Source organism: Macaca mulatta, chromosome 6 (assembly GCF_049350105.2).
Source record: "Macaca mulatta isolate MMU2019108-1 chromosome 6, T2T-MMU8v2.0, whole genome shotgun sequence".
Taxonomy (NCBI): Eukaryota; Metazoa; Chordata; class Mammalia; order Primates; family Cercopithecidae; genus Macaca; species Macaca mulatta.
Genome location: NC_133411.1, coordinates 15,293,132 through 15,315,803, shown reverse-complemented (window position 1 = coordinate 15,315,803; position 22,672 = coordinate 15,293,132). Strand labels below are relative to the sequence as shown.

General features: G+C 38.3%; 1 protein-coding gene across 1 annotated transcript in view; it reads left to right on the top strand.

The window, feature by feature from the left end:
* DNAH5 (dynein axonemal heavy chain 5) overlaps window positions 1-22,672 on the top strand; it is a 247,805-nt gene that overhangs the window by 52,556 nt on the left and 172,577 nt on the right. The window contains exons 22-30 of the mRNA XM_078004351.1: window positions 2,476-2,609; window positions 7,539-7,740; window positions 8,302-8,537; window positions 11,274-11,492; window positions 12,986-13,048; window positions 13,349-13,587; window positions 14,642-14,882; window positions 16,613-16,812; window positions 19,743-19,896. Coding sequence (XP_077860477.1) covers window positions 2,476-2,609; window positions 7,539-7,740; window positions 8,302-8,537; window positions 11,274-11,492; window positions 12,986-13,048; window positions 13,349-13,587; window positions 14,642-14,882; window positions 16,613-16,812; window positions 19,743-19,896 — 1,688 coding nt within the window. The remainder of the gene's footprint in view (window positions 1-2,475; window positions 2,610-7,538; window positions 7,741-8,301; window positions 8,538-11,273; window positions 11,493-12,985; window positions 13,049-13,348; window positions 13,588-14,641; window positions 14,883-16,612; window positions 16,813-19,742; window positions 19,897-22,672) is intronic.

Here is a 22,672-nt window from a genome sequence, read left to right as displayed (position 1 = left end):
TCCACTTCACTCAGAACAGTTTCTGGAAATTTATTTTGTTATTTTATTTGAACTGTATTTCTCTGTTTTTGTTCATTTTCTTTGACCCTCTTTGGGGTCAAATGAAAACCCATTTTCATTTTCTTTGGTTTCTGTGTATTATAAAAGACAGCTACCTCTTTCAGTCTTGTCAGACTGACCTCATGTGGGAGGATCTCACTACTTTGACTAGCCAGAGATTTCAAGATGCCTCTGTAATCTTAGTGTTTGTCCAGACTGCTTTCTCTGTTTTTTGTCCCCCCTACCCTGGAGGTTTGGATATGATATGTCCTGTCAGTACCCCTAAGATTCGTAAGGTAGGAGCCAGATTCTCTAGATGTAGCTGGAAATGTTGGCGTGTTGAATGCATGCTCCAATTTTTCCTGTCTTCACCGTGAAGCTGAGCACAGGCATTTATCTTCAGTTCTTTGCATTAAGCCAGAGAGAGGATCTGTGGCAAATGCCTGCAGTCATGTTCAGGCTGCATCGTCTGATTCTGGGGAGATAAGGGATGGAAATTGGCCCGTTGTACATCCACCTCTTTGTTTTCCATGGTCTATGGCTACTCAAAAGTACAAAGACCCACTGACTCCCAGAGCTAGCTAGATCATTAAAGAGACAGTCCTTTGGGTAGGAGCTATAGAAGTTATGGCACTTGGTGCATGTCATAACTCCTTCCAGAAAGAATGTCTAGGCCTAGGCTTATCACTAGGCGAGCCAGAGGGAAAACTCATGAAGTGCTGAGCTCTGGCTCCAGCTGCTGGAGGGGTCCTGTTTGTTTGCCTCATTAGCTCTCTGATGTATGGTTTTTAGAAGCCAGGCCATCAAGTAGCCACTAGGGGATGTGCCAGAAGCCCCTTCCCAGAAAGAAAATGGAAGCTGCACATTCTTGATCCTTTTCTGCATTGTTCTGAGTGGGTGTAGCCCCTGGTAGTGTTTCCATGTCCATTTACACTTCCTTTCTGTTTTGTGATCTAGGGAAATTCACGTATGCCTAATGCCCTTTCTTCAAGTAGCTAAGAGGTTTAGGATTGAGTCCTTTGGGAGGTGGCTGCAGAAGTTGGGGCACTCAGTGCCTAGCATTAACCCCTTCTGGACAGAAGCAGAAACCTGTGCTTTTTAAGCCCCTTCTCTGCACTGCTCCTGGGGGACAAAGCCTGTTGAAGTGCTTATGTGCTCATATTAAATGGCCGCTTCTTCCTGTGGTTTAGAGAGACACACAAATGCCAGTCCCGTCTGCTCCCAGAGATGGGAGTTTTAGAATGTAGTCCCTTGGGTGGAAGCTGTAAGTGTTGGAGCACTTGGTGTGAGGGAGAAACAAGGGGCCATGGTTTTAAAGCCCCATTTCTGCACAACTTCCACGGAATGAAGCCTCTGTAAGTGCTTCATGCCTGTGTGAAGCCCTCACTGTTTTCTTGTGGTCTAGGGAGACTCTTGTGTGTCTAATCCACTCCACTCTCAGAGCTGCTGAATTAAGAGCCATGGGGAACCTTAAGAGTTATGGTGATACATGTGAGGTCCAAAGTCTCATTTCCACAGAGAGAAGCTGTGTGTTGCAGATTCCTTTCCCAATTCTCTGGTTCAGTGCCCAGGGCAGGATCCGTGTCCAAGTGTGTCTCTACTTTTCCTGCCCATTTGATGGGGATGTGTTTTTGGTTATAACATAAGTAGGAGGCTCTCCCTAGGTCTCTGACTTTCTCTCAGATGGGACTGATCTGAGAATAGATGTGTATTGGGTGTGTCCATGGGTGGAAGGAGAGCCAGGACCTTCTTATTCAGCCATGTTACTGACTTCATTCTTCTCATTCCCCAGATTTTTAACTTCTTTGGCCAATCTTTTATTTGCCCCCAACTAATATCATTGCCTCAGGCAGCTGTGAAGTTAAGCAATTGTTGCTGATAGTCTTTTGACAAATGCTTTGGGGGTAGGACTTTTTTTCTCAGAGAGTTCTGAATCAGGTCAAATAAAAATTAACTATTTGAACAAGGCTTTTCCAGGGAGCTCCCAGACAGCTCAAAGAGTGAAAATTCTGTGGAGCTCCCTAAGGAGCTCCAAGCCCAGGCTGGCCCTTCCAGGGACTGCTAGGCTACCGGTGGTGGGTTTTTTTTTCCCTCCAGTAATGGTTGTAAGGCTGCTGTTTTTCAAGGCTACCCGGCTACCCTGTAGCCAGAGAGCGGCAGTGGGACTAGAGCAAGTCAAAACACCACAAAACTTGCTGCTGTTACCAAGATTCAGCATTGTTCTTGAATAAACACTTTCTGGATTATTGCAAGGTTTGATTAATTTACAGAGTCCTGAAAAGTTGACATTGACAATTCTTTCCATTATTTTCATTGCTTTTATAAAGGAGAAGATTTTCAGAAGTCCTTGCTTTACTATTACAGAAATATCCTCATCTTCTAAAAGTACATCTTTTGCTAGTAGTGTAAAGTTTTCTCTTCTTTTTTTCTTTTTAGATACCTTGGAGATAGCATCTGTAAATTTACCCATTCCCGTGCAAACCAAGAACTATTATAAGAATGTTTCTGAAAACAAAGAGATTGTAAAATTAGTTTCTGTACTTAGCACAATTATCAACTCCACCAAAAAGGTATGTCAGGAGGGTCTGGCAGCCAGACCTTTTACTTTGCAACATGCATTTGTGTGAGGGTGATCATCACAAGGTTGTTCTGTATGTAGCCTGGGTCTCACCCATTGTACTTTCTGGGGACAGCTAATGGCATCTTGTGTGTGCTCAGCAAATGTTTATCTAACTGAAGATCTTTCATTCTAGATTGCAAGATGAAAGAAAATTATTCCTACTCTCATACTGTGTTTTGTTTAATGCCTTTAATATCTTCTTTTAATGCAAATGAATCTAACTTAAAAAAAATCTACAATGTTCCAAACTACAAGTCAGACTGTTGTTATAATTCACCTTCGAAGAACCAATGATACTAACATATTTGAAACAGAATAAGGTTTGTAGTCATTTTTTCATATTTGAGTAGTCAGGCAAATGTTATAAAATATCAGATAAAAATTTATTTATATTGCCACATAGAAATTAGATGAAACTGAGAATAAAGAAGATATTAGTACTATCAATACAAACTTGAACTGGAAATGAATGTACATTCAAGGCAATTTTTTCTTTCTACACAATCTCCTCTCAACTTCCCCTTTTTTGTTCATGCAAATCTATTTTACAGACAAAAGGATGTAAAACCCTGAAGTCATCTTTTATTTTTTTTAAAAAAACTCTTCTAATTCACATGGCCAGTAAGACTTGTTGACTTGTTAATAATGTTTCCCAGTGTGTAAGGAATAGTTGTTGTTCAGTGAGTGCATTTTTCTATTCCTCAGTTTTGATACAATGAGTTACATTCATTTGAAAGCACTCTGAAAAGCTACCATTGCTGTAACAATGTGAGGAAATATTATTAAGTTTAGTTTTAATGTGTTCCCAAGGGAACTGGACATCTTTTGCATTTATTCACTTTTAATTTTCCTTTCTTAATATATCGAAGGTCCTGTATTTAATTTTCCCCTAGGGACAGTATTCATATAACTCAATAAATATTTATCTAGTACTTAGATTATTAGGCTCTATACTGAATGGTAAGCAAAGTATTCCATGATAACAATAAATATTCAGAAATATTTTCAAGTATCTCAGTATTCCTAGAAAATAAAATAAAATAAATCAGCAATAAGATCCACTAGTTTCTCTAGTATGATCAACTGCTATTATGAAACTCTAAGAGTAAGAAATCATAGTTAAAATTAACACACAGTGCTGGCAACAAAATACTTATCTCTGTGTCTTTTTTTTGAGAAGAGGTTTCACTCTTGTTGCCTAGGCTGGAGTGCAATGGTACAGTCTTGGCTCACTACAACCTCTGCATCCCAGGTTCAAGCGATTCTCCTGTCTCAGCCTCCTGAGTAGCTGGAATTAGAGGCATGTGCCACCACACTCTGTTAATTTTGTATTTTTAGTAGAGATGGGGTTTTGCCATGTTGGTCAAGCTGGTCTCGAACTCCTGACCTCAGGTGATCCACCTGCCTGGGACTCCCAAAGTACTGGGATTACAGGCATGAGCCACCGTGCCCGGCCTCTGTGTCACTTTTATTACATTTGCTTTTATATGAAGGAAATGCTCAGATATTAGTTTTCTTAAAATAGTAGAAAAGGTTGGCATTTATAACAACTTGAAGAACTTACTCCAGATTTATAGGATAGCCAAATTGTTTCTGGGAGAATATATGTACTCTTAGTCATAGTATTAGATATAGCCAGCCCTTCACAGCCATAGACCTTTCTGAATGATTCTGCCTCAACCACAGAAAATCCTATGATCCCTGCCCCTTTCCTGTTGCTGTAGCTGATTGAATTAGAGTGTAAACGCAACCTGCCTTTAGCATGCCCATAGGTTGGTCATCAGCTTATAACACAACCTGGCTTGAAAAGATGAGCTGAGGCTGGATGTGGTGACCCATGCCTGTAATCTCAGCACTTTGAGAGGCCAAGGTTAGGGATCACTTGAGGCCAGGAGTTTGAGACCAGCCTGGCCAACATGGCAAAACTCTGTCTCTACTAAAAACACAAAAATTAGCCAGGCCTGCATGGTGGATGTCTGTAATCCCAGCTACTCATGAAGCTGAGGCATAAGAATTGCCTGAACCCAGAAGACAGAGGTTGCAATGAGCTGAGATGGTGCCACTACACTCTAGCCTGGGTGACAGAGTGGGACTCCATCTCAAAACAAACAAACAAACAAACTACGTTGAGCTGGACCAAACAATCAAAATAACCTTGGTTACATAATCAGAACAATTCTACATGTGTAGTTCATCTAATTTTCCTATTGATGTCATTTTCCTTTCGAGGTCTAGGTTACCTCCATGTGAAAAACTTCTAATTTAATAAAGACAAACACTTTAATATAAAAGAATACCCTCCAACATATTTAGTTAGGGTATATTCTTAATATTATAAGCTTGGGTGTTGAGAGAGCTCCAGATTCTGGAACTTCTACCAATTTCTGGGAATCTTCAATAATCTGTAATTAATTCTTCAAACCATCATACATATGTGATTATGTCTACATGCCGTTGCAATGCATTCTCGGTCTGCATGTCAACACTTCAGTTCATGCAAACGAATCATTTGTGGTTGGGACAGGCAGTGATAGGTTTAGCTTTCTGCATTTTAATGGATGGGAAGTATCACCATCCATTAAACCTGAGGCTCTGAGGGAGTTGGAGTGGAACTGCTTCTTGGTTTGGTGCAGATTGGTGCAATTTACTTAAAATAATCAGACCATTTAGAATCCTGTAATGCTCAATTATTTCAAGTAATTGCATTTGTTATTCTTTATCAGTTAAATTTATTTTTCATGCAGATGTGACTCTGAAATTATAATATAAGGCAGTGGAAAAACTTGATTCACAAAGGAATTAGAAATGAAGAGACAAATTTTTTGGCTAGGCGCAATGGCTCATGTTTGTAATCTCAGCACTTTAGGAGGCTGAGATGAGAGGATCACTTGAAGCCGGGAGTTTGAGACCAGCTTGGGTAACACACTGAGATCTTGTCTCTACGAAAATAAATAAACAACAACAAAAAAATTAAATAGAAAAGAAAAGACAAAATTTTAGTTATTTGTAGATGATTCAATTGTCTACCAAGTAAATCCAAGAGGCTAATCTGAAAAAGAAATTGTGGCCCAACAAGAGTTAAGTTAGTCATCAATGGAAAGATAATTATATGATTTTTTCATAGAATACAATAAACATGTTCCTGAAAATCATCCTGTTTTGAGAAGTTGCATATTTAATATTAAATAATAGGGATTATGAGAAAAACAAGATTGAGGCAGACACAAAATCTATGCAATTTGTAACCAGAGTAATAAAAACAATAATAATCATAGTAAAATATTAACAGTAACAATCATAGTAAAATATTCACACATTTAATAACACTATAGTAATTACAGAACTTTACTATAAAAGATGAAAGAAGGTTGGTAGAAGTGGGAAAAGGAACAGTTGAGGTTGTGGAGCGTAGAAGCAAAGATAAACTCTACAAAAAACAAGCCAAACTCTGCATTCATTCTTTCTTTCTTTCTTGTTGTTCTTTCTGCTTTGATTGGTATTTATTTATTTATCTATTTTTATTTGTACACATTTATGGGATACATGTGCAATTGTGTTACATGCATAGATTGCATAGTGGCCAAGTCTGGGATTTTAGGGTATCCATCACCCAAATAATGTACATTGCATCTATTAGCGAATTTCTCATCACCCTCCCTTCTGAAGCTGATGAGAAATCTGACTCTTCTGAGTCTCTATTATCTATCATTCTGCTCTCTATGTCCATGAGAAAACATTTTTTAAGCACTAACTTATGAGTGAAAACAATATGCAAAGATATTCTTAAGACAGGTGGTAGCAAAATCAGTCCAAAAGGAAGAAGTGATGGAGGGGGCATAGCACACAGGGCTGTACTACTCTGTGGCTTGCTGCTTTAGCTGGTACAAAGCAGTAGCATTTGTTTTGCTGGGAAAAATAGCATTTGAAAACATGACCTCTGCATTAGATCAATACTATCCCCTATTTACCAATTGCCAGAGAGTCATTTCATCTTTACAGATGCATACTTGGTTAGCAAACTAGACTGTTCATTTACAAATAAATTTTTAAAAATGTATATGCCATTCATAGCCAGTTATAATAATAGTGGAAAAGATCTTGTTTACAGTGACAACATCATTGGAAAATACCTAGAAACATGTGTAATAAGAAGTATCTGGGGTCTCTATGAAGATTACCCTAAAACTTAATAAGAACTTTTTGAAAAAGATGACAAGATATGGAAACATGCACTGTGTTCCTGCTTGGTAAGATGCAGTATTGTTCAGATGTCAATTTTTGTTATATGAATTTATACATTTTATGTGATTCCAGGCAATCTCTCATTGGAGTGATGTTGGCTATGTTCTGTTTGTCCTTCATGCCCCTAAGATCTAATCTCCACCCCCTCCACCTATCTGACCTTAGGCAACATGTCAGTAGATTCCCGTTGAGGCTTCCAGTGGGTTCAGTCAATGAAGAAGCTTTGAGGAGATCTGAGGGGAGTGGGGACAGAGGAGAATGACCTCAGAGGATGTTTTCCATGGCACCCTCCCTGTAGTGGGACCTTGAGCTGTGGTTTTTGACCTAAGGCCCAGCTCCAAGCAAGAGGGTCCTGTGCACAGCATCTTCAAGGACTCTCTTCTAGTGTCTAGAAACCGCTTCTCTCCCATTTGGCTAGGGATGATAACAGTGAAACTGCTACTAGCCCTGGGCCACTGTCCACACTATTGTATATAGTCCCAGTTCAGTTCTTTGGCATTTCCAGATAATCACACAGTTCACTCAACATTTTAATAAATCCATAGGAACCATCAGCAGTTGGCAAATATTCACTTATATCATTGTGCCATTCCAGATTCTTCCTTCTTAACATAAATCTGTTGTTATTTGCATTCAGGAAGTTATTGCATCCATGGATTGCTTCAAACGCTACAATCACATTTGGCAAAAGGGGAAAGAAGAAGCCATTAAAACGTTTATTACACAGAGCCCCTTGCTCTCTGAATTTGAGTCCCAGATCCTCTATTTCCAAAACCTAGAGCAGGAAATTAATGCTGAGCCTGAATATATCTGTGTGGGTCCCATTGCTCTGTACACAGGTTGGTTCATTTTCTTTCATATAGTTATATCAATCAGCCAGCGTTGTTCTGTCCCTTTACCTAGGTTAGTATTCCAGAGAGTTCTGCCTGTCTTAAAGACTGACTCTGTGGGCCTCAAGCAAAAAGACCAATTTGTAGATTTTTAAAAAATTTCCTTCTGCATAATTATCGATTCTGGACTATTTTGAACACTTTGCTGCTAAACCTTGAAAAAAAAGGCTAAGTCAGAGAAAGATGTGTGTTATATTTTGAATTAGAATTTACCCTTTATTTAATAAGTAACAATAACAAACATTTGAGGATTATCCCAGAGGGTTCTGATACGTGCTTTTTAAAAAAAAGCATTTTGACATGTGTATTGAATTGTTGTAAAAACAGACTTTATAAAATGAATGAATATATAATGACTAGGAAAAATTATGATTTTTTTCTAGTTCAATTTGTTATGGGTTAGAGGGTTATACACTGTAATGTATTTACTACTGGAGAACAGCGACACTTTGACTTTTCGTACCGGTTTGAGTTTTTAAAACTGAACTGTAGACATTTGGGTTTTTACAGCTGACTTGAAGTTTGCCCTGACTGCTGAGACAAAGGCCTGGATGGTTGTCATTGGACGCCACTGTAACAAAAAATACCGGAGTGAAATGGAAAACATTTTTATGCTTATTGAAGAATTCAATAAGAAACTAAATCGTCCAATTAAGGACCTAGACGATATTCGGATTGCAATGACAGCACTGAAAGAAATAAGGGAGCAACAAATCTACATTGATTTTCAAGTAGGACCTATTGAGGTAACTAATGATCATTTGTTCATTATGGAAATATTCTACATGTTCGATGCTATTAGCTGAAATATTGACTGGGTCTGGAGTGAAGTTACTAAATGTTTGCTAAACTGAGACAATACTTTCAATATTGTTGATGATACTGAACCCCTATAGCATGCCTTCCATGGACCAGTTCTCGCCTTCACATGTCACCTAAGGTCCTTCAAAGCAGAGCCTGAGATAAAAATTTTTGTGCAAGTGATTTATTGATGAGTGTTCACTAAAGAAGGGGAGCGAGAGAATCAGGAAAGGAAGCTAATCAGCTATGGACTAACTTGAGAATGATCCCATGGGCGCTCTACAACATCTATTGAGTTGGGCCCTCCTTCATGCAAAGGAGACTACCCTTTCTACTCCTAAGTCAGTGGGAAATTGGCTATAACCTCCCCATGAGAAGGCTCACATTCAGCTGAGGAAAATCTTCCGGGGAAGCGGACAGCTGCAGTCCTGATAGCCAGCATTCTCAGTAGTCGGGGATGGGAATACCAGCTGGTAACCAGGACCTGGATGGGGGCACTAACAGTGTCCATATATGCATTAACTCATTTCAGCCTTACTGTGGCTCCTACTCACATAAGGACACTGAGGGTCAAAGAAGTTACATAATTTGATCAGTGTTGCACATCACTTTTATTTGTATACCATATCATACTATCTTTTCCAGATGAAAATGTCTTTTTTTTTGCAGTGAGTCTGCTTTTATTGACTTATTTAATTATAATATTATCAACATACATAGTGTAATTTAAGCAGTGGCAAAAAAGACAGTTAATTGCTTTACAAGCAGACATCCTTAAATAGATTCACTTGAGTAAACATCATCTCTTTCTAAGGAGTCTCCTTAGAAATCTCATGTTAAGCCACCAGCAAAATCACTCTTAACAACAGCCTTTTTTTTTAAAAAAAACTATTTTTCCCTAATTAAAAAATAGCATTGCAGAAAAATCAGAAAACACAAAACAAAAGTATAAAATAAAATTTCAAAATTACCATAATCTTATCAATCAAGTACATACCAAGGTGTTGGTATATTTCTTTCCAGCTTCTTTTCATGTCTGTGTATGTGTGTGCAATTTTGAAGTCCATTTTTTATTCATCTTGTAATACTTATATTATTAGAGGTGACATAAGAGTGTGAATTATTAATATCATTAATAACTTTTCATAATCAGAATTGATGGTGCATGTCTTTAAATTGTATTTGCCACTTGTGATTTTTGACAAAGACCGAAGAGTGGAGACATTAAGGAAAAGAACTTCTCAGCCACAGGGGCTCTGTGGGGTTGGGGGGCGGTGTTAACCTCCAGATGAAAATGTCTTATCAGAAATGGGTGACTATATTTGTTATTTTTAAATGAGACTAGTATAACTGTAGAATTAAAAAATCTCCAGTTGTAAAAGCATCATCTTTTCATCACACCATAATTGGAATGTCTGTACTTATATTCTGATGGTCCAGATCAGACTCTAGTCTCCCATTTTCTGCATCCCTGTTTGAATTTTGAAAAATTTCGCATTACCCTGAAAATGGTACACACTACTACACATTTTCACTTCTGCTGTGCTGGGCCAGGGGGATCACATGGTCCATCCTGCTCTCCTTGGATTGAAACATCAAGGCATAGAGACCTTTCTTTGTGCAGGATCAGGTGAGACCCTTGAGTATGAAGAGGAGGTACAGTAACTGGCAATCCTGTTTTCTCCCACCTGGGAATTAAGAATGAAAGTAGAATCAAGAAGACAAGATCAAAACATCACCTTTATACCCGATGGAAGCTATTTGGAAGACATAATTTAGTGTATTACTCCAGTTATTCCCCTCCCTTCCATACCCCCAAACACACACACGTTATAAGATAGTGAATACTAAATTCCACGATTATTATACATCCTCATCCATCAGAGACAGTGTTGGAAAGCTGCAGGGCTTTGTATAGCCCTGATCCAGTTTATGGAACTGAGGTGCAGACCACAGACATGCCTCCACGGAGAGGGAGGGAAGAGAGAGAAAGGCACGGGGCTATGCTTGCTCAAATCAACAATTCTTTTTGCCTCAAATTAACCATCAGGCCCTCATTCCACCTCTGTGGGGATGAGTAATGGTGGGAGAAGAGACTAGGGATATTTAGAGAAAATTCTTTCTTCTGAAAACCAACCTTAGCCTCATTTTAATCTTTTAGTGAAGAAAGCCGTCCAGGATTTTACATGCTGAAGGCTCTGATTCAAGAACCCTCCTTTGTGTCTTACTATGGGAACCTCTTATCAATCACGTGAAATCAGGCAGAGTTAAAACCCTGATTTATTTTGTTATTCCAACATTAGAAGTTAAATTATTTTGTTTTTCATTTACTTGCTATAATTTTGTAGTCAGCCAATACAATTTGGGGACCTAAGTCAAAATATCTTTTATGTGTCTAATGGTTTATCGTTTTCAAAAAGCATTTAAAATGATATTTTTCAATACTCTCAAAGATCATCTGAAGCAGCCAGAAGATTTTCCCATTTTATAGATGAGGAAACTAAAGCTGAACGGCTCAGTTGCTCAGTTAACCTCTTGCAGTTTAAGGTAGAGTAACTAGAACTGTCAGGGTGGTTTCACTATTATTCTGGTATTTTCCATTCTTATTGTTTAATAAATGACTGTGTGTACATTTATGCATCTGACTGGCCAAAATTAAGTTTTTCTTCTTTTTTTTTAAGGAATCTTATGCCCTGCTTAACAGATACAGACTTCTAATAGCAAGGGACGAGATGGACAAAGTTGATACACTGCACTATGCTTGGGAGAAGCTGCTGACACGTGCTGGCGAAGTCCAGAATGAATTAGTGTCACTGCAGCCCAGTTTCAAGAAAGAGCTTATTAGTGCTGTGGAGGTATTCCTTCAAGATTGTCACCAGTTTTATCTGGACTATGATTTGGTATGTCTCTGGCTTTCTCTGTTTGCATTTTTGGGGATGAGTGAATAGAGCATGTGAAATGTAGTTGTCTAAAAATTATGGGTAAAACTCTATGAAACTTCCTAGGAATTCCAAAGGAATGGGAATTTTATTTGCATGAGAGAGAAAAACATCTTCTTTTCACAATCCTTTCCCCTTAGAGTTTGTATTAGTCTGTTTTCACACTGCTGTAAAGAACTGCTCGAGACTGGGTAATTTATAAAGGAGAGGTTTAATTGACTCACAGTTCTGCATGGCTGAGGAGGCTTCAGGAAACTTACAATCATGGCAGAAGGTGAAGGGAAAGCAAGGTACATTCTTCACAAGACAACAGGAAGGAGAATGCCGAGTGAAGGGGGAAGAGCCCCTTATAAAACCATCAGATCTCATGAGAACCCACTCACTATCAAGAGAACAGCATGGGAAAAACCGCTCCCATGATTCAGTTACCTCCACCTAGTCTCTCCCTTGAGATGTGGGGATTATGGAGATTATGGGGATTACAATTCAAGATGAGATTTGGGTGGGGACACAAAGCCTAACCAAATCAGAGTTCATACATAATAATTTCAACAGAAAATGGTAAATTTAAAAAAGTGCAAACACTGTATAATTTGGTCTGTTACTGAAGTTGTTTGGTAGCATTCTAAATTTGTGTAGAAAAGTACTATTCACATGTAGTTATAATTGTCCTCCTTTCCACAGCGTTCCTTGGTTCCACAAATAATATAGAGCCCAGCAAGTGCTGGGCCCTGTCCTTGGTGCTGACTACACAGTAGTGGATAAGACAGATCGAGCCCCGCCCCCATGGAGTCCATATTTTAATTACCCATATATGTTTAAGTACTGAATCTTCTAATGTAAATATGTTGTGTAATGAGACCCATCTCTAGGCAATTTAATGTGCTACAGAAGGGAAATATATAGAGTTTAGGGTAAAATTTGTACCAATTAACTAGTAGCACAATAAACCACAAAATTAATAAAGTTAGAAGATTGGACCCATGTACCAACTCCATGGATGGAGAAGCACAGAAATCCACATATTTAAGGTTTTCTAATGTAGGAAACTCTGATTGGAATGTTAAGATTATGGCCCACTTTACAAGTGTGTATTAGAATGATAAAAATCTATGAGTTATATGATAGCATTTAGCTCAAAAGCAGACTTTATATGTGCTTCTTTATAGGATAGGCATTGACTCCTGTTTGCCTATGTTACCTAAGAAATGAATAATACATATTTTTAATCTTAAAAGTTTCCTTACTAAGGTAAGTTCTGGCATTAATTTGTCTTTTTTAGACTGGAAAAATATTTACAAATGAATCACTTTGTAAGGCTCTTTTTTTTCTAACAAATAAAAACTAAGTTTCCTATCATGGATGAAATCTAACTTTAATATTTAAATACTTTGAGCTCATGAAATTTATATGCAAACACTTCATTCTATTTTTTTTTTTTAACTTTTTTTCAGAATGGTCCAATGGCTAGTGGCTTGAAGCCCCAGGAAGCCAGTGACAGGCTTGTTATGTTTCAGGTAATACTTTTAGTTTCTATGGTTTTCTAAACAATGAAACCTTGTGTTTTAAATACATTATATTTTCTTCTTTGTAAGATAGAGAGCGCTATTGTGGAATATGGTATGTACTTGCATTAAAAATATGATTACAATTAGAAGTGGTTTCTATGAATTAATTGTGCCAACTTAGTATTCCTATTTACATGTGCCCAGATATCATACATCTCTGGCTTGCTTGTTTGCCAGTCTTATATTTTCATTTGCATGTTTGTTCATGTATAAATCATTTTGATGAATTTTCACTTGTGTTTTTATTAGAACCAATTTGATAATATCTATCGGAAATACATCACATATACTGGAGGAGAGGAGCTTTTTGGCCTGCCAGTTACACAGTATCCTCAGCTTCTTGAAATAAAGAAGCAACTACATCTTCTACAGAAAATATACACTCTGTACAACAGTGTCATAGAAACTGTAAATAGCTATTATGATATTCTTTGGTCAGAGGTGAATATTGAAAAAATCAACAATGAACTATTGGAATTCCAGAACAGGTAAGAAATTAAATGTTTAGCATGCCCAGCAATTGAACTTCAAATGCTTTCTTCTTTGATAGGCAGCCAAGTTCTCTTTTCACCCCAGCTATTTCAAAAGCACATCTTGCTGCATTGTTGTTGTCCATTGACATCACTCTTGTCAAATGTTATTTATTAATTACTCCTGTGCATAGACAATGAGATAAGCACATTCTATCCATCAGGATGAATCATGTTAGGGGCTTTTCTGCAGCTTGGTGGGAGCTGATTTTTATTTATATTGCACTTAGGAAACATTTGAAGTTAATGTTAGATTATCATCTGGAACAAAAGCAGGGGCCCATGATTTTTCTGTATTGTTGTAGCTGTTGAAGCCAAAGAAAATGGAGACCTGGCTGGGTGTGGTGGCTCATGCCTGTAATCCCAGCACTTTTGGAGGCCAAGATGGGCAGATCATGAGGTCAGGAGATTGAGACCATCCTGGCCAACGTGGTGAAATCCCATCTCTATTGAAAATACAAAAATTAGCTGGGCATGGTGGCATGTACCTGTAATCCCAGCTACTTGGGAGCCTGAGGCAGGAGAATCACTTGAACCTGGGAGGTGGAGGTTGCGGTGAGCCAAGATCGCACCACTGCACTCCACCCTGGAGATAGCGCTAGACTCTGTCTCAGAAAAAAAAAAAAAGAAAAAAAAAAAGGAGAGCTATTTGTTGTATATTTCACTTGACAGCCTGATACACTATGCTATGCTTTGTGCTTACTAAGTTCTCAGTACGTGTTTGTAGAATTGAATTAGCTTGAACAGCACCTCTACCCTCTAAAATAATGCCTCTAACTAGGTAATAGTTGTGAAGGATTGGAAAAAGTCTTTTCTAACGGGGAGGACAATTTTCTGTAATATAAAAGTCATCTTTATATTATATTAGCAGATAGCCTGCAAGTCATGGGTTTTAAAAATAGGATAGGTATTCAAAGAGGCTGTTTTTGATAGAAATACTAGCAGACCCTCTTGGTCCAGTGCTGTCTACGATCATATTTCAATGGCCTTTCATGTTGGTTTCCCGTCACAGGTGTCGGAAGCTGCCCCGGGCCTTGAAGGACTGGCAGGCTTTTTTGGACCTGAAGAAGATCATTGATGATTTCAGTGAGTGTTGCCCGCTGCTGGAATACATGGCCAGTAAAGCCATGATGGAGCGGCACTGGGAAAGGATAACCACCCTCACCGGGCACAGTCTGGATGTGGGGAATGAAAGTTTTAAGTTAAGAAATATCATGGAGGCACCTCTTCTGAAATACAAAGAGGAAATAGAGGTACAGTTGACAGAGAGCATGATGTGGTGGAAGATTGCAAGGTCTCATGGGATTGATGTGATAACATTTATATGTTACGGAATATTGGATCAGTAAACTACACTCAGACAATTGAAACTCTTCTCCTGGCATTCAGCCACTAGTTCCTTCAACAAATGTTTATTGTGCCTAAGATGGGACAGGTATGGTATCAGGATATAACAATGCAGTCCTGCATTCGCAGATTATTTAATAATTATACAAATAAAGGCATAGTTATAAGCTGTGGCAAATACCATTGAATAAAATGTACGCTGTTCTGTGAAAGCCTATGATAGACGAGTTTGGCTCATCTGGGGGTGATAAAGCTAGGGAGGGCTGGGATGCATGCGTAGGACTGGCTGGGTGAAGGGAGTATGGTTGTGTGATTGGGGTGAGGGGCTTGGCAAGTGCAAAGAAGGCCATTCCAGGCAGATCGTGCATTATGCATGGAGCATCTGAAGTGTGTTTGAGGAACCAGAAGAAGGCCCCTGTGGCGGGGGTGTGGAGGCAGGGCAGAGAGGAGACAGCAGAGGCCAGGGAGGTGGAGTGGGCCTACCTGATGTTATCGGGCAGTGGGCACCATCTGGGAGATGTGTTTTCAGCAGGGGCTGACATGGTTAGGTTGGCCGTTTGTAAGGATCACTGGTCGTGATCTTTGGAGAAAGAATTGAAGGAGGACAAGGGAAGAATGATGGAAAAACCAACTGAGAGTTTCTAAGAGTAGCTCAGGCAAGAAATAATGGCTGTTAGATGAGAGGGGAAGTAGTAAAGCTGGAAAGGAGAGAAAGGATCAACAGATATTTGAAGAAAATTTGGTGATGAAGGGAACATGATAGGAGAAGGAAGGGGTGGGCTAAAGATGAACTCTAGATTTTTCTTTTTTGCTGAGAGAACTAAGTGGATGAAGGTGCTGACCATGGAGATGGGGAACATGGGAAGGGGGTCAGATTGGGTGACAAGGTACAAAGATCATGGGCTTGATTAGGGACATGAGTCTGATATTTCACAGACTGTGTTTGGGGTTTCCTTGAAACATCTCAGCAGGGAAGTTCAGTAGGCAAATGGATGTGGGTCTTGCCTGGAGATATGAAAGTGATTGAATTCATAGGTGTAAATGAGCTCACACAGAGGGGAACAGAGTGTGGGAAGAAATGAGGGTAAAGGAAGGGCTTGACTAATGGTCTAGGAGAAGGGTGAGGCTGCAGAGGAGACCGGGAAAGTGACCAGAGCCATGGGAGAAATCAGGTTTCTGCTACCTGTGTTCATTCACACGCTGCATTCATTTAACTTTAGAGGGAAATCAGAAATACATAGAATTTTGAGTCAGTGATTAAAGTTCCAAAATTTAAAAGTGATTTCCATATATTTTCTGTCATCTTTCTTCCTGGACAAGTTTGCTGGGAAATTTTATAAATTAAAGTTCTGTTTTTCAGTCATATCTTTATCTCCATCTCTCCTCATGCATCAGTATCTGCATATACACATTCTATTTATTATATTGCATTTTAGGTCTGGAAATACAAAAGTTTACATATATATATGAATGTATATATATATGTGTATATATATGTATATATGTATATATATATGAATATATATGAATATATATATATATGAAGCAAATAGCGAAGATAGGGTCTTTCAGCTGGACTGTTGAGGAAGGACATGTGACTTTCATGCAATAACATGAGAGCTTGCCATTTTGATAGGACATCTGTATCAGTGCGGTGAAAGAGAGAGACATTGAGCAAAAGCTGAAGCAAGTGATCAATGAATGGGACAATAAAACATTCACCTTCGGCAGCTTTAAAACCCGTGGAGAGCTCCTCTTGCGAGGAGACAGTACCTCAGAAATCATCGCCAACATGGAGGACAGCTTGATGTTGCTGGGTTCCCTACTGAGCAACAGGTGGGAAACACATCTATCTTTTCCCTTAGATTTGAGAACCATGATAGCAAACATTTCAAATTAATGAAAAATCCGTTACAATAATAGCCTTCATACAGTCTACTCAATGTTGAAAATACTTGTTTTCATTAAGTTGATTCATTAATTAATTTGTATATCCAAAACATGTTTTTATTCAGGCACCCACTTATAGATAAATAAGCGATTATATTTCAATTATTCTTGGTTTCATTTTGGCCTCAGTCACTTGTTCCAGCATGTGTAACTCTGGTTTTATTTCATTATCCTCTATTTGCGGGATATGTCTGAGACGATCCACTGGACAAAATAATGCAACGTTATCATTAGCTACTCAGATTTTGGGGACATTTCAACTTTTCTGCTGACAAGCCTGACTGCACAGCTTACAGCTCTATAGGCTGTAGAATCTAGAAGGAACATTATTTTGAATTCCAGAATAATCATTTTACTCAAAAAACCTTTTTTGCCAGTTTCTATGGACTAGAAACTCTTAGTTGTTTACATACTTTATTTTTTATATTTGTATAAATTTATGGGGTACATGTGAATTTTTTTTTTTTTTTTTTGAGACGGAGTCTTGCTCTGTCACCCAGTCTGGAGTGCAATGCTGCGATCTCAGCTTACTGCAACTTCAGCCTCCCGGGTTCAAGTGATTCTGCCTCAGCTTCTTGAGTACTGGGATTACAGGCAACAGCCACCATGCCTGGCTAATTTTTGCACTTTTAGTAGAGACAGGGTTTCACCATGTTGGCCAGGCTGGTCTCAAACTCCTGGTCTCAGGTGATCTGCCCGCCTTGGCCTCTCAAAGTGCTGCGGTTACAGGCGTGAGCCACTGCATCCGTCCACATGTGAACTTTTGTTACGTGTGTATAATGCGTAGTGGCCACCCCTCACATTTTGGACATACAAACTATACAGTCATGAATTTACATTTCCTTGTTTCATTGCTTCCATTTGCTCTTTCTGAAATAATGTTTTTGTTCCCCAGAATCTTCTCAAATATACGGTAATTGTGCAGAATGTAGATACCATTGAGATATGAATTTGTTGTTCTATTCTCGCTTTAAAATATCACCCAATTCTCTGTATATTTGTGTATCAATACTTTTAATGTTAGAAATACCGTGTACTTCATGCTATTTCAAAAAATTTCTCTTATTTCAGTTTATTTGTTACACTAAAGTAATATGGGGATATAAAGTTAGACCATTAGTGATCTTGAGTTTGGACTTCTCAGGATTTGGTGAGTTTTAATGAACTTGGTTAGTATTCATACCAAACCAGAATAAAGGATAGACAGACAATAATATAACCTAGGGAGATAGAAAAGATACACATATAAATATAAATTAAGTAAAAATTATCTAGTTGGGCTGGGAAACTTTTCTTATCAATAGCATCTAATCTACAGATAGAGTTATTGGGAGGAATATTTTTTCAATATATACTTATTGAACCTTTGCTATGTGAGCAATGTACTCTTTTAGGTGCTGTGGATAGAACAACAAATAAAGGAAAGATCTCTGTTTCTATGGACCTATATTCCAGTGAAGAGCACACAAATATTCAGAAAGATGCGTGGAATATTAAAACAATTTGGTTAACAATTAAGAATATGGAAATTAAACTTTTATGCAATAATACGACTTCAAGTCCATATTATGTAGGGCTAGAGAGATCCATGAAGGGATAAGAAAGAGAAGAAGAAACATAAAGATAGGCTGTACAATCATTTAGGATTAAGTTTGTCTGTAAATAACAGAAGCACCACATACAAAATGGCTAACATAACACTGATGCTTATATTGCTCACGTGTAAAAGAATTCTTAACATAGATGGTTCAGGTTGGAATGGGGACTTCACCACATCATCAGGGACCCAGGTTTGGTCTGGCTCACTCATCTGTCTTTCCCAGGTGTGACCTTATTCCCCATGCTACCCATTACATCCAATGCCGCTACTCAACATTTCATGTAGAAATGCAACACGCCAGATACACCGAAGGAACTTAAAAAAAAAAAATCCCAATGCCAGGGCCACGTCCCAGACTCATTGAATCAGAGTCTCTGTAGGTAGGACCCAGGCAGGCATCAGTAATTTTTAATGCTGGCGAGATGATTCCAGTGTTCAGTTATGAGATCATTCCAGTGTTCAGCTAAATTAAGCACTGTTGATGTGGAACTTAGTCTTCTGACTGCACATTATTGCAAAGGGAAGCTGGGAAATTCAGTAATTTAGCTGGGTAGTTATGAGCCCACATGGAAAAGCAGAAGGAGAAAAGGACATTGGGAGGCTACCCACAGGCAGTCTGTCTTAAAGAGGAAAAGGGGAAGACAGATTAACTATGGAAGAGGCAGTAACCTTGCACACATGTATATCAAACATGAGTGGGTTGGACACAGGTACGTGGGAAGTTAGGAAGAGACTCAGAAAAGGGGAGGCTAATGAGAGAGTCCGGGTGTTATCATATTTGAAGATTGAATTAGTTGTCTGGTCCCCACTGATGATTCTATAAAGGCTCCATATTATATGAAAAACCAGAGACTCCATGAAATAGGCACAGAAGTTCAGGAGAGCAAATATGATTCTCACAGCCGTAGCAGCACTGAGGATAATTATATCACCCTGGAAGCTTGGTGGAATCAAGTCTAATGCCTGACCTACTCCTTAGATTACAAATCTCCCACCCTTCTCTACACTCTGGATCGAAAGGGAAAAAGCTAGACTAACAATGCACAATAAATGGGGATGAATTAATCACTTGGTTGCATCACTTTAAAAGCCAGCAACATAATGAAGGTTGTAAAGAAAGAGGTTAAAAATTAAGACTTTTAAAAAACCTTTTTAGTTTGAAAACCACAGCACAACCAAAACCAAAACCAAATCCTAAACCTATTTCTTATTTTAGGTACAATATGCCATTCAAAGCCCAGATTCAAAAATGGGTGCAGTACCTTTCCAACTCAACAGACATCATCGAGAGCTGGATGACAGTGCAAAACCTGTGGATTTATTTAGAAGCCGTCTTTGTGGGAGGAGACATTGCCAAGCAGTTGCCCAAGGTTTCCTAATCTTCTTTATGATTTCATCATATTTTTTTCAGAGCAAGATCTCAGAACGAATACACCCTTAAATAATGCAATAATATTCCACTTCCATTGAACCCCTTCCTTCAATATTTTGTTGTCACTGTTAATACTGTTATTCTGCAACAGGAGTGAGGAATTGTGGAAAGGAAAGGGGTGACAATCAGAGTAAGAATGCTGCAAAACTGTGGAGGTTTGATAGATAATAGACCGTTAAAAAACAAAGAATAAGTGGTTGCATAATTGATATGCTTCTTTAGATAATTTCAAGGTAGAATTTGGAACTGTAGAATTATGGTGCAGTTATCTTGACAATGGTAGGCTAATTTGTTCTACTACTGACATTTTAAAGTAATCCATACTATACAATGTACCCAGTTATATCTGTACAGTACATTTGAGGGGTGGAAATTTGCAGAAAAAATCCCCAAAACAAAAAGACCTTCTTTTAGAGATGTCGACTATATATTTATCATCAAGTCATAACCTTCTTACTAGGTATATATGGAATATATTTTGAGATTTTTAAATGAACACTGTAACCAATTCTTAAGGATTCTTATTCAATTACCTTAAGCTGTATGCAAGATTATAACATTTTAACAATATATTTGAGTTTTAGAAGCATGATTATATTAAATGTTTTCATGACATAGGTTTCCGAACTTCTTTGGTTAGTTTTCAGTTTAATTACAGATGACAGATCAAATTAGACTGCAGACCATTTATTTTGGAGGCAGTAGTGAAATGTATTCACTCACTAAATTTTACTTTATTTTTGATTTGTATTTGTGCATGTTTTTTATCTTTTTTTTTTTTTTAAAGGTTTTAAGTAGGAGGTTTGGATTTTTTTTTTTTTTTTAATTATACTCTAAGTTCTGGGATACATGTGCAGAACGTGCAGGTTTGTCACATAGGTATACATGTGCCATGGTGGTTTGCTGCACCCAGCAACCCGTCATCTACATTAGGTATTTATCTTAATGCTATCTCTACCCTTTCCCCACATCCCCTGACAGGCCCCAGTGTGTGATGTTCCCCTCCCTGTGCCCGTATGTTCTCATTGTTTAATTCCCACTTATCAGTGAGAACATGTGATATTTGGTTTTCTGTTCCTGTGCTAGCTTGCTGAGAATGATGGTTTCCAGCTGCATCCATGTCACTGCAAAGTACATGGACTCCTTCTTTTTTACAGCTGCATAGTATTCCATGGTGTATATGTGCTACATTTTCTTTATCCCATAACATTGGTGGACATTTGGGTTGGTTCCAAGTCTTTCCTTTTGTGAACAGTGCTGCAATAAACATATGTGTGCATGTGTCTTTATAGTAGATTGATTTATAATCCTTTGGGTATGTACCCAGTAATGGGATTGCTGGGTCAAGTGGTATTTCTAGTTCTAGCTCCTTGAGGAATTGCCACACTGTTTTGGCTTTTGTTGCAATTGCTTTTGGTGTTTTAGTCATTAAGTCTTTGCCCATTCCTATATCCTGACTGGTATTGCCTAGGTTATCTTCTAGGGTTTTTATGGTTTTAGGTCTTATGTTTAGATCTTTAATCCATCGTGAGTTAATTTTTGTATAAGGTGTAAGGAAGGAGTCCAGTTTCAGTTTTCTGCATATGGCTAGCCAGTTTTCCCAACATCATTTAATAAATAGGGAATCCTTTCCCCATTGCTTGTTTTGTTGGGTTTGTCAAAGATCAGATGGTTGTAGATGTGTGGTGTTATTTCTGAGGCTTCTGTTCTGTTCCCTTGGTCTATATGTCTGTTTTGGTACCAGTACCATGCTGTTTTGGTTACTGTAGCCTTGAAGTTTAGTTGGAAGTCAGATAGCATGATGCCTCCAGCTTTGTTCTTTTTGCTTAGCATTGTCTTGGCTATATGGATTCTTTTTTGGTTCCATATGAAATTTAAAGTAGTTTCTTTTCTAATTATTTGAAGGAAGTCAATGATAGCTTGATGGGAATAGCGTTGAATCTATAAATTACTTTGGACAGTATAGCCATTTTTATGATATTGATTCTTCCTATCCATGAGCATGGAATGTTCTTCCATGTATTTGTGTCCTCTGTTATTCCCTTGAGCAGTGGTTTGTAGTTCTCCTTGAAGAGGTCCTTCACATCCCTTATAAGTTGTATTCCTAGGTATTTTATTCTCTTTGTAGCGATTGTGAATGGGAGTTCACTCATGATTTGGCTCTCTGTTTATCTATTATTGGTGTATAGGAATGCTTGTGATTTTTGCACATTGATTTTGTATCATGAGACTTTGCTGAAGTTGCTCATCAGCTTTAGGAGTTTTTGGGCTGAGACGATGGGGTTTTCTAAATATACAATCATGTCATCTGCAAAAAGAGATAATTTGACTTCTTTTTTTCCTGTTTGAATACCTTTATTTCTTTCTCTTGCCTGATTGCCCTGGCCAGAACTTCCAATACTATGTTGAATAGGAGTGGTGAGAGAGGGCATCCTTGTCATGTGCCAGTGTTCAAAAGGAATGCTTCTGGCTGTTGCCTATTCAGGTATGATATTGGCTGTGGATTTGTCATAAATAGCTCTTATTATTTTGAGATACGTTCCATCAATACCTAGTTTATTGAGATTTTTTAGCATGAAGCGGTGTTCAGTTTTATCGAAGGCCTTTTCTGCATCTATTGAGATAATCATGTGTTTTTTTCATTGGTTCTGTTTATGTGATGGACTATGTTTATTGATTTACATATGTTGAACCAGCTTGCATCCCAGGGATGA